This window comes from Mustela nivalis, assembly GCF_964662115.1.
Source record: "Mustela nivalis genome assembly, chromosome: 6".
Classification (NCBI taxonomy): domain Eukaryota; kingdom Metazoa; phylum Chordata; class Mammalia; order Carnivora; family Mustelidae; genus Mustela; species Mustela nivalis.
Window position 1 is genome coordinate 100,976,076 of NC_139025.1, and position 12,061 is coordinate 100,988,136.

Genomic DNA, 12,061 nt, shown 5'->3' on the forward strand with positions numbered 1-12,061 from the left:
CTTATTAAACATCGGAGACCCAGCCGTCAATACAGATAGGCTGGGTCTAAATTCGGATCTGAGCAGCCCGAGGAGTAACGCTCAGATCCCGCGATGTCTGATTTATTGCCCGCTGGCCTAATGAGTATTTTCCCCATATAGATCTAATAGAGTTTGCTATTAATGGCAACTGCCCTGGTTAAGTCTCAAACCTTGTAAAAAATTGAACTGACACTTTCTAATGACCGGCTTTCCAGCGAGTTACAAATTACAGACACTGCTTATGCAGAATCATTAAACATAGATTAAATATAACCAGATGTTTTCTTTTCACCAGCCCCCTTTTCCACCACCCCTCTTTTTGCCTCACTCTTGATTCAGCTAAGAAGTCAACCAATTAATGTAGTAGACTGATCGCATTAGCAGCTCTGTAGGTGAATTTGTCTGCCTCATGTGGGTGAGAAGGACTTCAAAGATAAGACTGTCTTGTTAGGGAAGCTCAGAGCTGGTGTGGGGGAGGTGGGTAGGTGGAGCAGCACACCCCACTCCCCATCCAGGGCCAGGGCTGGGGAACGGGCTCCCCAGATCAAGTACTTCCCAGAGGCAGGGAAGAGGAGGCTGGGCGACCTGCTGGAATCTGGGCTACAGGTAGCAAGATGTGCATCATCTGCCCTGGAAGGAGCTAAGGTTTTTGCCAGGGGAGGCACAGGGCCCACAAGAGCCATCCCTCTCCCCACAGCTGTTAACCAGGGCCTGAGGGCAGGGAGTGCAGGGTACAGACCCTGTTTCAAAGGTGAAGGGTCATGCCGTCTGCTTAAAGGTGCTTAACCATTAAGTGGCAGACCTTCCTCTCTGTGTGACCTTGGGCAAGCTGCTTAACCTCTCCGTCCCTCAGTTTCCTTATCTGTGAAATAGAGTTAATAATAGGGATAATAATGAAAATATTGAATATCAACAGTATTACAAGGTCGACTGAACTGATATTTGCGAAGCATTTTGAACAGTGTCCAGCGCATCTAAGTGCCATAGAAGTTTTTGTTGACTGCATATGTAAAATTAAGACCCAAACCCAAGGCTTTAGACTGGAGACCCGGGTGTGCCGTGCTGCCTTCATTAGTTGTCCCAACCACTGATCATGCCCAGGAAAGGCATAGGGTTGACACAGATCCTAGGCTCCAGCTGCTCGCTATCTGGTTGGGGAAGGGCTGGCAAGGGGAGGCAGTGTGGCATAAAGAAGAGGGTGCGAGCCCAAGGTTTAAGAGAACTGGGTCGTGGTTAAGTTGCTTTGCTTCAAGAATCAGTACCTTCCCTTGGTCCTCTACGTGGTTCAGCCGACTGATGGCCTTGGGGGTTCCAGGAATTCCTGCTCCATAATAGGAATGCAATGAAGCCTTCTTCGAGGATGGAGGGCTGGCTACAGCTGGACTCTGAGGGGAGAAGGTTGAACTGAGAAGAGCTCAAAGGGGCAAGAGTCCATGATCCCAGGAGAACTCACTGGAAGGTCATTGTCCTATTCTGGCCATTATGGAAGACTTCCTGAGTGTTTGCCATGTGTCAGGCACTATGCTAGGCACTCAGACACAGCAAAGAACAAGAGAGCCAAGTCCCCTGCCCTCACTAAGCCTGTGGTCTAAGGGGGGCATTTGGAGCTCAGTCTTACCCAGCAGGACCTGGGGGTTGTGGGGGGTCCAGTTTACTTCCATACATTCAGCCACCATGCCTGCTTTTTCTGGGCATCGTGGAAGACAAAGACATGGGCAGAACTCAGGCCTGGCCTGAAATCAGCTCACAAGTCACAGTAACAGAAGACCAGGGAAGAAACTAACAGAGTCTGGAGCTTCGAACAGGGACATAGCTGCCCAGAACCGAGATGATGGGTGAATCAGAATTAAGTTCAGTTTTAAGTGATGTAAAAACCCCCAAATAATTGGCTTGAAACTGACAAAACTTATTTCCCTCAGAAAGCAAGCAAGCAAGCAAGAAGCAATCCAGAAGTAGACCAGAAGTAGGGTCGATTACAAAGGGGTCAGGGGCCAGCCTCCTTCTGACCTGTTTTTCAGCCAACCACGGCACGTGGCCTCCACCTCTGATGGAAGGTAGCTGCATAAACTCCAGCCCCCTCTTCCACAGTTCTTATCCATAATCCACATTATCCTTCAACAAGGATGAGCAATGGACAGAAAGACACGCATTTCTACTTACCAGAGTGTAGTCACATGGCCTAAGATTATTGCAGGTGGCCATAAGCCCAGCTAAAACTCTGGATTCTACTTCTAAGGAAGAAGAGACTGGATTATTGAAGGACTGGCAGCCCACTACAAGGGGGTCATGGGGAAGGTAGCATTTAAAATGAGTCTTAGGGGTGCCTGTGTAGCTCAGTCGGTTATGCATCTGATTCTTTTTTTTTTTTTTTTTTTAAAGATTTTATGTATTTATTTGCCAGAGAGAAATCACAAGTAGATGGAGAGGCAGGCAGAGAGAGAGAGGGAAGCTGGCTGAGCCCGATGCGGGACTCGATCCCAGGACCCTGAGATCATGACCTGAGCCGAAGGCAGCGGCTTAACCTACTGAGCCACCCAGGCGGCGCCCCATGCATCTGATTCTTGATCTCATCTCAGGTCTTGATCTCAAGAGTCTGAGTTCAAGCCCTGCCCTGGGATTGACACCAGGCATGGAGCCTACTTAAAAATAATAAAAATAAAAATAAAATGAGTCTTATAGGCAGGGTAAGATTTCCACAGTTGGACAGGGGGGTCAGGGAAGCTTTGGAGGGGAACAGCTGGAGCGAAGGCATGGAGTGTTAATTAGAATGTGGTGTGTGGGCCAGTGGCTTCTGTGTCTTGGAGAGAGGGGCCGTCTCCAGGTGAAGTCGCTTAAGTGTTCATCGTTAGGAAGCAGATTTTATTCTGGGGCAGTGGGAGCCACTGTGGATGTTGGAGCAGGGCACAGAAGAACCATGAAGAGAGCTGTGCTTTAGAGCGCTCAAGCTGTAGGAAGCAGAGGATGAACTGCAGGGAAAGGAGAGGTAGGAGCTCAAGGAACACGCAGACCTAGTTCTACAGAAACTTGCAGCCTGGTTGAGGAAACCAACCCTTCCTTTAGGGACCAAGGAGTCCTCCAGGGCAGGGTGAGGACCACAACCCTGCAAGGGACTCAAAGTGCAATACCACACGGTCTCCGCGGAAGAGAGCACCTTGTGAGCCCAGGAAGGCTGTCCAGAGGCCGAAGGAAGGCTTGAGGAACGGGTGGCATTTGGAGAGACAGGAAATGGGAGGCAGAGACAGTCATCCAACAATCTAACTGCAGCCCGACCTGCCCCCAGGCACCCGTCCCTCTCCTTCCAGCTACATTGTCCACCCTCGTGCCTGTGGATCAGTGATGCCAGCAAGAATGTGGTAACAGCAGAAGGCTGCAGGGCAGTGTTGGCAGCACCGGCTGGAGGGCGGAGGCAGGATTCCCAGCCTCACTGCTTCCATCTGTGAGGCCCCAGTCTAGCTGCTCTACCTGTCTGTGCCTTCAAAGGGGATCATTTAATGAGTCTCCAGAGGAATGCAGCTGTGGGCCCAAGAGGGGAACTCATTTAAGTGCAGATGTAGAAGGACAATGGGGCTGTAGAGGTGGGCAGTTCCCACCCAGATCTGGGAGCCCCGGGGCCATCCCAGCTAGGGCCCGGAACTTCTAGGGGCACAGCAGCTGTGGATGGTGGTCTGAGGGGAACAGGTGGGAGGGCAGGTGCCAGGCTATCCTGTGCCCACAGTGTGTGCTGGAGGGCACTTTGGGCAAGACTGTGCCCAGCTCTGCTCCTGTGCCAACAACGGGACCTGCAGCCCCATCGATGGCTCCTGCCAGTGCTTCCCTGGATGGATTGGCAAGGACTGTTCACAGGGTAAGCCGCTGCCCAAGCAATGCCCCCCACCAGGAGTCAGGCCCCAAAACATACCCTCCTCCTTCTCGGAACCTCTTTGCCCCTGTGCCTCCACCTCCTAGGACTGAAACCTTCTGTAGACAGGAATGTCCACCTGAGTCCCAGTTAGAGTCCCACAGTTAACATGATGAGTTATTAGGATTGATCGTTGGTGTTATTACCGTTAGGATGAAAGGTACTGACATTGTTGGGAATACCGTTGTTGCCACTGAGAATTAATACTCCATGAGCACTTGAGTAAGGAGTAGCCCTTAGGTTTGGTTGGGGAGGAAGAAGGGGCAGGGACTAGCATACTGGGATTTGAAAATGGGGTGAGACCAGGGCAGTCACCTCAGAGGGGTGAGGGCATCCCCTGAGTGACTCATGTGAATGCTGTCCTGGGCACATAGCCTGGACAAGCATTGTAGAGGCTGTTCTTAGAAGGTGTACCCAGAGACCGCACAGTGTAAAGGTGGACACCTAATCTCCGTCCCATCTGATGGGTGAGATGGGGACAGCACCCCTAGTGAGGTCCCCGTCAGATGACTGGGTCTGAGGGAAGTTCCATTCTGGTGGAGACACAAGTGTCATCCTCAGGGAGCTCAGCAGCTCAAAGAAGGGAGGCCGTTATCCTGGGGAAGCCCCCATCGTCACGGGAAGTTAACACAGTGTTCACACTGTAAACTGCTATGCTTAGTTTACCACACCCACCCACACGCTCCAGATCACAGCCAGTCCCCCAAGAAGGGAAGTTCAGGAGCCCTCAGAGCTGGGAGAGTGGGCAGAGAATCTGGGCCTCATGGGAATCCCGGGTAAGTGGGCCAAGAGGTGAGTGGAGGAGTTCCGGGAACAGCGTGTCAGGAAAGCCGGGGAATACCAGCTGGGCGTGTGGTGGCATCTCAGCTGATGGGCCATCCCCCTTCCTCTCTCCTTTTCTGTCTGCTTCGCTCTGCCTTGCCCTCATCCTGTGCATCCCACCCACCCCCAGCTTGCCCCCCAGGGTTCTGGGGCCCCGCCTGCTTCCACACATGTAGCTGCCACAACGGGGGGAGCTGCAGCGCTGAGGACGGCACCTGCCACTGCACCCCTGGCTGGACTGGACTCTTCTGCACGCAGCGTAAGTCCTGCCTCCAGGCCTCCCAGCTATTTGGAGTCTCATGCTGCGGCCTGCTGGCTGCCTTGGGCATCGTCCAGGCCTGTGGAGGGAGGGACGACGCAGGCCCAAGGGCCAGCAGCTGCCCCCACCCCACCCAAGGAGTAGGAAAGCTGGGTAGATTCACGGGCTTGAAGAGCCCCGAGTCCTGGGAAGTCAGGACTCTAAGGCGCTCCAGCACTCAAGACCTGAGCCCGTGGACAGTGGGGCCCAGAGAGGGAGGAGCAGTCTGTGGCTACGCAGCAGGCGGACCCCAGCCTGGCCTCTCCATGTTAAGGCACCTTTGTCTAAAGGACTCCTCACAGCCACCCCTACCCCTTCAGCCTGAGCATCTGCCATGCAGAGATGGCTGAGGTGAGGTGCTCGGTCTCAAAGGGCCTCGCCCTGTACTCAGAGAGAGGCAGCAGATAACAGGTTTGGTCCCAACTGTACTGCTGCAGTTGTCCCCACCCTGTTTCTCCAGGCTGCCCTGCAGCGTTTTATGGGAAGGACTGTGGGCGTGTGTGCCAGTGTCAGAACGGCGCCAGCTGTGACCACATCAGCGGCAAGTGCACCTGCCGCACGGGCTTCACCGGGCGCCACTGTGAGCAGAGTAAGCTGTCCCTATCCCTACCCCTGCCCCTTGGTGTTGGTGCCAGGCATCGGCCTCCTGCCAGGGAAGCCTCACCCCGACCCCCGCCAGTCTACTCATTCAGGGCTGTCCCCTTCCTGTTCCTGGACTTCTGGAGCAGCTTCCAAGAAACAGGGCTAAAGAGGGTCATGCCTACATGGATGTTTGTAGCGAGGCTTCCTCCAGCTGGGAGTGGTGCTGAGAGCAGAACGGAGGCCTGAGGGAATAAAGGGAGGCAGATCTTCAGTTCTCTGAAGCCTCAGTGGTGCCCAGCTCAGGGCCCCGCATGCAGAAGATGCTGCGTATGTGTGTCAAGTACAGAGGAAGTGGAAGTGGATGTCCCCCACACTCAGGGCAGAGGTGCTCCGTCCACCCCCAAGAATCAAACCAGCCCACAGTGGGAGCCACAGGGAAATAGGTTTTACTCCTACAGTTGGAAATGCCTAATCACAGCTGGCCCCATGTGGCAGGGGGAGAGTGGGTGTGTCTCACCGTCTGTCCATTTCTTCTTCATGCTCTACAGGATGTGCGCCGGGAACCTTTGGCTATGGGTGTCAGCAGCTGTGTGAGTGCATGAACAATGCCACCTGTGACCACGTCACTGGCACCTGTTATTGCAGCTCAGGATTCAAAGGAATCCGGTGTGACCAAGGTATACATAGGTGGAGAGTCCCTAGGCCGGGGGCTAGGACCTAGGGAGATTCCAGTGGGAATGACAGCTTGCGACTTTCCTTTATTCAGTTTTGGAAGGAAAGCAGAAGGGGTGTATTGCAGGGAGGCAGGTGGTGCAGGAGCCTCTCGGTCACGGCTTCCCCAAGCTCATCCTTGACAAGTTTCCTGTGAGTCAAACAAGGGGAACCACAAGCTCGTCCTGTGGAAGGGTCAATGGACAGTTGAAGATAGGCCCAGTTCTGGTTGTGTCATTACCTGCTAGATGTCCTAGGCAGGTCATTTCCTTTTACTGGGCTTATTATTCCACATGCGAAGTGGGAAGAGAGTAATCCTTGTCTTCGAGCACAAGACAAGGCTCTTTTGAGGGCCAAGGAGCCCAAAAGGGCTTAACCCTGGCTCCAGGTCTACAGAGGACACCCCATAGTATGGTTGTGAGGACCAAGTTGAGACAATATAGAGAACTTGGCACAGTCCTGGCACATAAGCAAGCACTCAGTAAATGATTCTGTATACATACAAACCCCTTGTGAAGTACTGCAAGAAAATAAGGGAATATATTGTTTGTTCTAGAAGATGGGGAGTAAGAAATAGGCTTTCAATTTACTCACATAACAGAAAGGGGGCCAAAGGCATTTCCATTGCATTCTGATGCTATTTAGAATGATAATGCAGGGCGTTATTTCCCTGAGGATGCTGGCTAGCTCCGTTTGGCCAGTTGCTGATGATGGCCAAGGAGAGCCGGCCAGCAGGATGACCTCCACCATGGGCTTAGCATCAGCGTGGAGAGTTAGCCCACACATCCATCATCAAGAGGGGTTCTGTGGACAGTATTCCTGGGCACAAAGGCACCCTCTTGTTGCCAGTCTGTCATACGGTGCTCATGGTTCCCTGCGAAGGGTGGGATTTACTGTCCCCATGTTACAAATGAGCGAACGGAGGACTTAGAGTCACACAGCTGATAAGCAAGGACATGGCCTGAGTCCAATTTTTCCCAACTCCTGAGGAACCTGACTTTACCAGTTACTGGTTATATGATCTTGGGTAAGTTATCTAACCTTGCGATGACTCAGTTTCTTCATCTGTGCAAGGGAAATAATTAAATAGTCCCTATCTCCTATGGCTGCTGGGAAGATCAAATCAGTGAATATCTCTAACTCACTTTTTAGAACAAAGTACTCAGTAAACATTCGTTGTTATTTTATTTGCCATCCATGATCACATTTGTTCTTTGTCATAAACCTGGAACTCCATCCTCTGGAGGTAGTTGAAGAAACAGGCACAGTGAGGGATAGGATCACACAGGGATTGAAGAACAGGGCCAAAGACCAGAACCCAGGTCCCCTAAATTTAGAGGAATCTAGGCCCTGGGCCAGGATCTGCAGAGCAAGCAGGCCTGCCCCAGACTCAGGTCCTCCCTCTCCATCCGCAGCTGCCCTCATGATGGAGGAGCTGAATCCCTACACCAAGATCAGCCCAGCGCTAGGTGCAGAGCGACACTCGGTGGGTGCGGTCACGGGCATCGTCCTCTTGTTGTTCCTCATTGTGGTGCTGCTAGGCCTGTTTGCTTGGCGCCGGCGGCGACAGAAAGAGAAAGGCCGTGACCTGGCGCCCCGTGTCTCCTATACACCTGCCATGAGGATGACCAGCACTGACTACTCGCTTTCAGGTAAGGGCTATGCCCCCAGCGTCCCCTCTCCTACCCCAGGAGGAGCCACATGATATCCTGGGCACCCGGGTTTACTGCTGAACGTGGGTGGTCATGCTTGTAGGATTGCCTGCTGCGGCTCGATGCTCAGACTCTCTTGGAGAGATAGTGGGGGTGGAGAGCAAAAACCTACTTGGGAAAAGTAGATGGGGTTTTATGAGATTGTCATTTCCTGGGTGCCTAGCTCTGAGCAGCTATGTTAGGAGTCTCCTTCCGTTTCCCCAGAGCTTCCTTCCCATCTTTCTCACCAGGCTTTGGTCATAGGAACAGTAACTTTCCTAAACTCTCAAGGGTAACCTCTTCTCAGCCCAGTGCCTGAGCCACCTCAAGAAACTGGCCCTGGGGCTGTTTCCAAGCCCTGTTCCATCTTTGCTTCCTTGTTGAAGGCCTCAGAGCACCCTCCCTCCCAGTTTCCAGAGTTAGAAGGGCCCTCTTAATACATTAGAAGGTGATGGTGTCTGACTCGGGGTGGGGGAGAGTTGAAAGTTTGGGCAATGACCCAGTATGTCCACAAACGTGGTAGTATCTCCAATGGGCATTCTATCTAGAGTCTGAAACAGATGGAGGTGGGGTTTTGGGGCCAGATTCCTTCCTTTCTCCTGAACCTGGGACTGTTGCCTTAGAAAGGAGGCTTTTAGCTTTATATTTAGTCAAACGGAAGAGGTCAAAATGCTCTGAAATTGCCCAAAGCCCTGGGCCACAGGACACTGGGCCTGTCTGGGTAGGCACAAGGATGATCACTTTCTCCAGCTGGCTCCATGCAGCCTCCAGCATCTTGGACTTAGAAAACCAAGATCACATCAGCCCATTCCTGCTAAGTACTGCCCACCATGTGCCCACTCTATGCGAGGTACTACAGGGTAGACAGGGGTAGTCCAGGTACAGACCCTGCCTTCAAAGAGCTCCTGGCCTACTTGTCTCCCTGGGTTTCAGCCAAAGCAAATATCCCCTGACGAAATCACAAGCCCAGAGAGGATTAGGGGATTTTCTTCTATGCCTGTAATGAGTAAGTCTGGCCAGTTTTCCCACATCACTCCACTGGAATTCCCCTACACTATGGAGGGGTCCTGGAATCTGTAAGATTCTCAGCTGGGGCTGAGAGGAGAGGGATTCTCTTTATGGCCTCATTGCTGGGAGAGATCTCTGGAAGGAGGCAGGGGAAGCCAGCACAGCCCTATGCAGCAGCTCAGGGACATAGGAGGCTGTCAAAGCCAACACTCCTCTCCATGTTCTAGTTGCTGGGTGCCACCCTCCACACCCGCAAGCCTGACATGCCCTGCAGGGAGGGACACTGTGAAGAAAGAGGCAAAGTAGCTCTACAGACTTCTGTGGGGGTAGTGGATACCAGAAAGCTTGGGGGATGGGGGACTTAGGTGTCTCTCTTTGCAGAGCACTCCCAAGGCTGCTCAGCTCAAGTGTTAATATTGGAGTGTCTCATGCCAGAGGCAGGGATATGATGGTGTGGCACCTTGTTCTCTTCCCAGATTTGTCTCAAAGTAGCAGCCATGCCCAGTGCTTTTCCAATTCCAGCTACCACGCACTGGCGTGCGGGGGGCCTGCCACCAGCCAGGCCAGCACTCTGGACAGGAACAGCCCCACCAAGGTACCGGGTCCCCGACTCCCCAGCCCCCTACCCACTGTCCTCCCAGGGAACCCTCACCTCTGCCCAAGAAGGAACCACACCCCAGCTGGAGGGTTCATATAGAACCAACTGCCAATACATTAAACACAGCCCTGTGATCCATAGGACATATAAACACTCTGTGAAGCATTTAACAGGAAGCCAGCAGGTTACATGGAACTAACAAGTGCCATCTAACCAGCAGACATCACATGTAACCAACCTACAGCATCCCTCAATAGGAAATACACCCCCGCACCCGTGTGTAACGAACTGGTACCAAATCATGTGATCGGCACGTAGAGCCTTCTCAGATAACCATGCAGCCATTTTTGCTCTATAACGTATGTAATCAAAACACTGCACCACCTACCACCAATCACTGCAGAGCATTTCCAACACCACACATGCAAACAGCACCTTAGAGAGTAACCACTGGTACTCAGGTACCACCAAGATGCCCTTATATCTGGCAGACACGTCATTGCTACATACCTGCTACCATATTTTGCAATCAGAACCAACACAAGAGACAGGAAACCCAAACATCAGTCGTAGCCAATTCATTGACAGCGAACCCTTCAGGCCTTCAAGGACAGGTGTGCACCAGCCCGGACAGGGTCCACCCTTTGCTGCTCCCAGCATAACCCTGGCTGGTGGCAAGATCTCCTCTTTTAATAAATCACAGGCCCTCAGGCAAGGATGTTTCGGCACACATGGGTAGGGAGCAACAATCCCCCACCCCCACCCCGGCCGCCAGTGGTGTGCCTGGACCTGTACTGGGGAGAGCAAGAGGTTCGGAAATGTCAACAGCCTCAAGGACCAAAAGGTCTGACAGGCTCCCGCTGCACACCTCCTGACACCACCTAAGCATATGCACGCGCGCGCACACACACACACACACACACACACACACACACACCCCTTCACACGCATACATATGATAGCAGGACCATGAGGAGGGCAATTGCAGGGCTCCTGGCCTCCTGTACAGGAAAGATGGACAGAAGCAGTTTTCATGTTCCAAGCCTCTGCCCTAGAGCTCTGGGAATCCTTTTATCCTGTGGCCCCACAGAAAATGTCCACCAGTCCACAAGTCTGGTGGCAGTTCAGCTTGAACCCCCTAACATAACACAGGGGCAACCACAGTCAAACCAGAAGGCCAAGGCCACTTTCTGCCACTTGTTCTCAGCCTCAGTTTTCGTATGAAAGGGAAGGGCTGTAAACAGTATGTCCCGAGGCCCCCGTGCAAAGTCTGTAGCCCTCAGCCCCACAGCTTTGGTCCCTCTTCCTGTGTTACTCCTCAGCTTGGACTCTCATTCCCAGCTTCAGCTTTAGGCTTGTCTGAGGAGATGGAAGCTGAGGGAAGGGACTCTGGATTTTCCTAGTATGAGGCTCTTGCTTATTCACTAGACCCATATTATCAAGGCTGCAGCAAGTCAGAAACAAATAATGCGAAGGACAAGCCTTTCCCTTGCTCACAGAAGGGAGCCTCTCCCCAACAGGCCAGGTCAGGTAGCAGGGGTGACCACGATGTGGCAGACAGCCTTAGCACCTCCCTTTGTACTGGCGATGGCCTCAAGTTGCATCTGAGACACTGCCACAGCCAGTTCTCCTATAGCTCAGTCCCACCTAGCTGACCTACTTCCCTGTCAGGGCCAGCCAGCTAGGCTCAGGCCACTTCTTGGCTCTTGCGCGGCCCTGCCCTACTTTGTCCCAAGGGCTGGGAACCCTATAACTTCAGCCAGACAGCTTAGAAGGGGGTAGATTCCACTGCCACTGATCTCAGTCATGCCCTGGTGCACCTAGCTCTTCCTTCCCTTCAATTATCTGAGGTGTAGCTGGGTCAGGATCATCACGGGGTGGGTACGCAAGGCTGGACAAAGTGAAGGCTGGGCAGGGGCACCTCGGGAGCAAAGGGATTAACTTGCTCTCCTACTCTCCAAACAGCTCAGTAACAAGTCCCTTGACAGAGACACAACAGGCTGGACCCCCTACAGCTTTGTGAACGTGTTAGGTCAGTAGTGGCTTGAGTCTAATCCCCTGCCATCATGTCCCACCTGTTCTCCTTTTTCCACATTGAAAGGGTCTCTGTCCTAGCTCTAAGAGAGGAGGTTAGTAGATGAATCCTGAGCATGGGTTCCCCCAGGGAGAAGGGGTGTGAGGAAACTCAAGCCCTTGTTTTCAGTTCTCATAAGCAAATGAAGCCCAGGATGTCCTTCATTTCTAGTAGGGGAGAGTGGCTATGATCTGTGGACCACAAAGGAGGCAGCTAGGGCCTGGATGTGGGGCTTCCAGATGTGGGCAAGAGATTTATTCACCGTTTGGGAAAGGGACCCTTGCCTGAGCCAGGCCCTGCCAAGGTACTCCTTTCCAAGGGCTTCCTTCCTCTGCCCCACTGCCCTAGTGGGTATCAA

At 52.8% G+C, this 12,061-nt stretch overlaps 2 protein-coding genes across 23 annotated transcripts in view; one reads left to right on the plus strand and one right to left on the minus strand.

Annotated features, from left to right (window-relative positions):
* DIS3L (DIS3 like exosome 3'-5' exoribonuclease) overlaps nucleotides 1-12,061 on the minus strand; it is a 434,009-nt gene that overhangs the window by 396,358 nt on the left and 25,590 nt on the right. The gene's annotated exons all lie outside the window — the stretch shown is intronic.
* MEGF11 (multiple EGF like domains 11) overlaps nucleotides 1-12,061 on the plus strand; it is a 346,208-nt gene that overhangs the window by 317,615 nt on the left and 16,532 nt on the right. For 10 of the 22 annotated variants that reach the window (XR_014313379.1, XM_082737052.1, XM_082737067.1 and 7 more), the window contains exons 16-22: nucleotides 3,737-3,865; nucleotides 4,872-5,000; nucleotides 5,500-5,628; nucleotides 6,170-6,298; nucleotides 7,748-7,984; nucleotides 9,508-9,626; nucleotides 11,595-11,661. Coding sequence is in view for 20 of the 22 variants with exons in the window: in XM_082737052.1 (XP_082593178.1) it covers nucleotides 3,737-3,865; nucleotides 4,872-5,000; nucleotides 5,500-5,628; nucleotides 6,170-6,298; nucleotides 7,748-7,984; nucleotides 9,508-9,626; nucleotides 11,595-11,661 (939 nt within the window). In the remaining 2 variants the exon portion in view is untranslated. The remainder of the gene's footprint in view (nucleotides 1-3,736; nucleotides 3,866-4,871; nucleotides 5,001-5,499; nucleotides 5,629-6,169; nucleotides 6,299-7,747; nucleotides 7,985-9,507; nucleotides 9,627-11,594; nucleotides 11,662-12,061) is intronic. The other 12 variants (XR_014313380.1, XM_082737061.1, XM_082737065.1 and 9 more) reach the window with 2 other exon arrangements.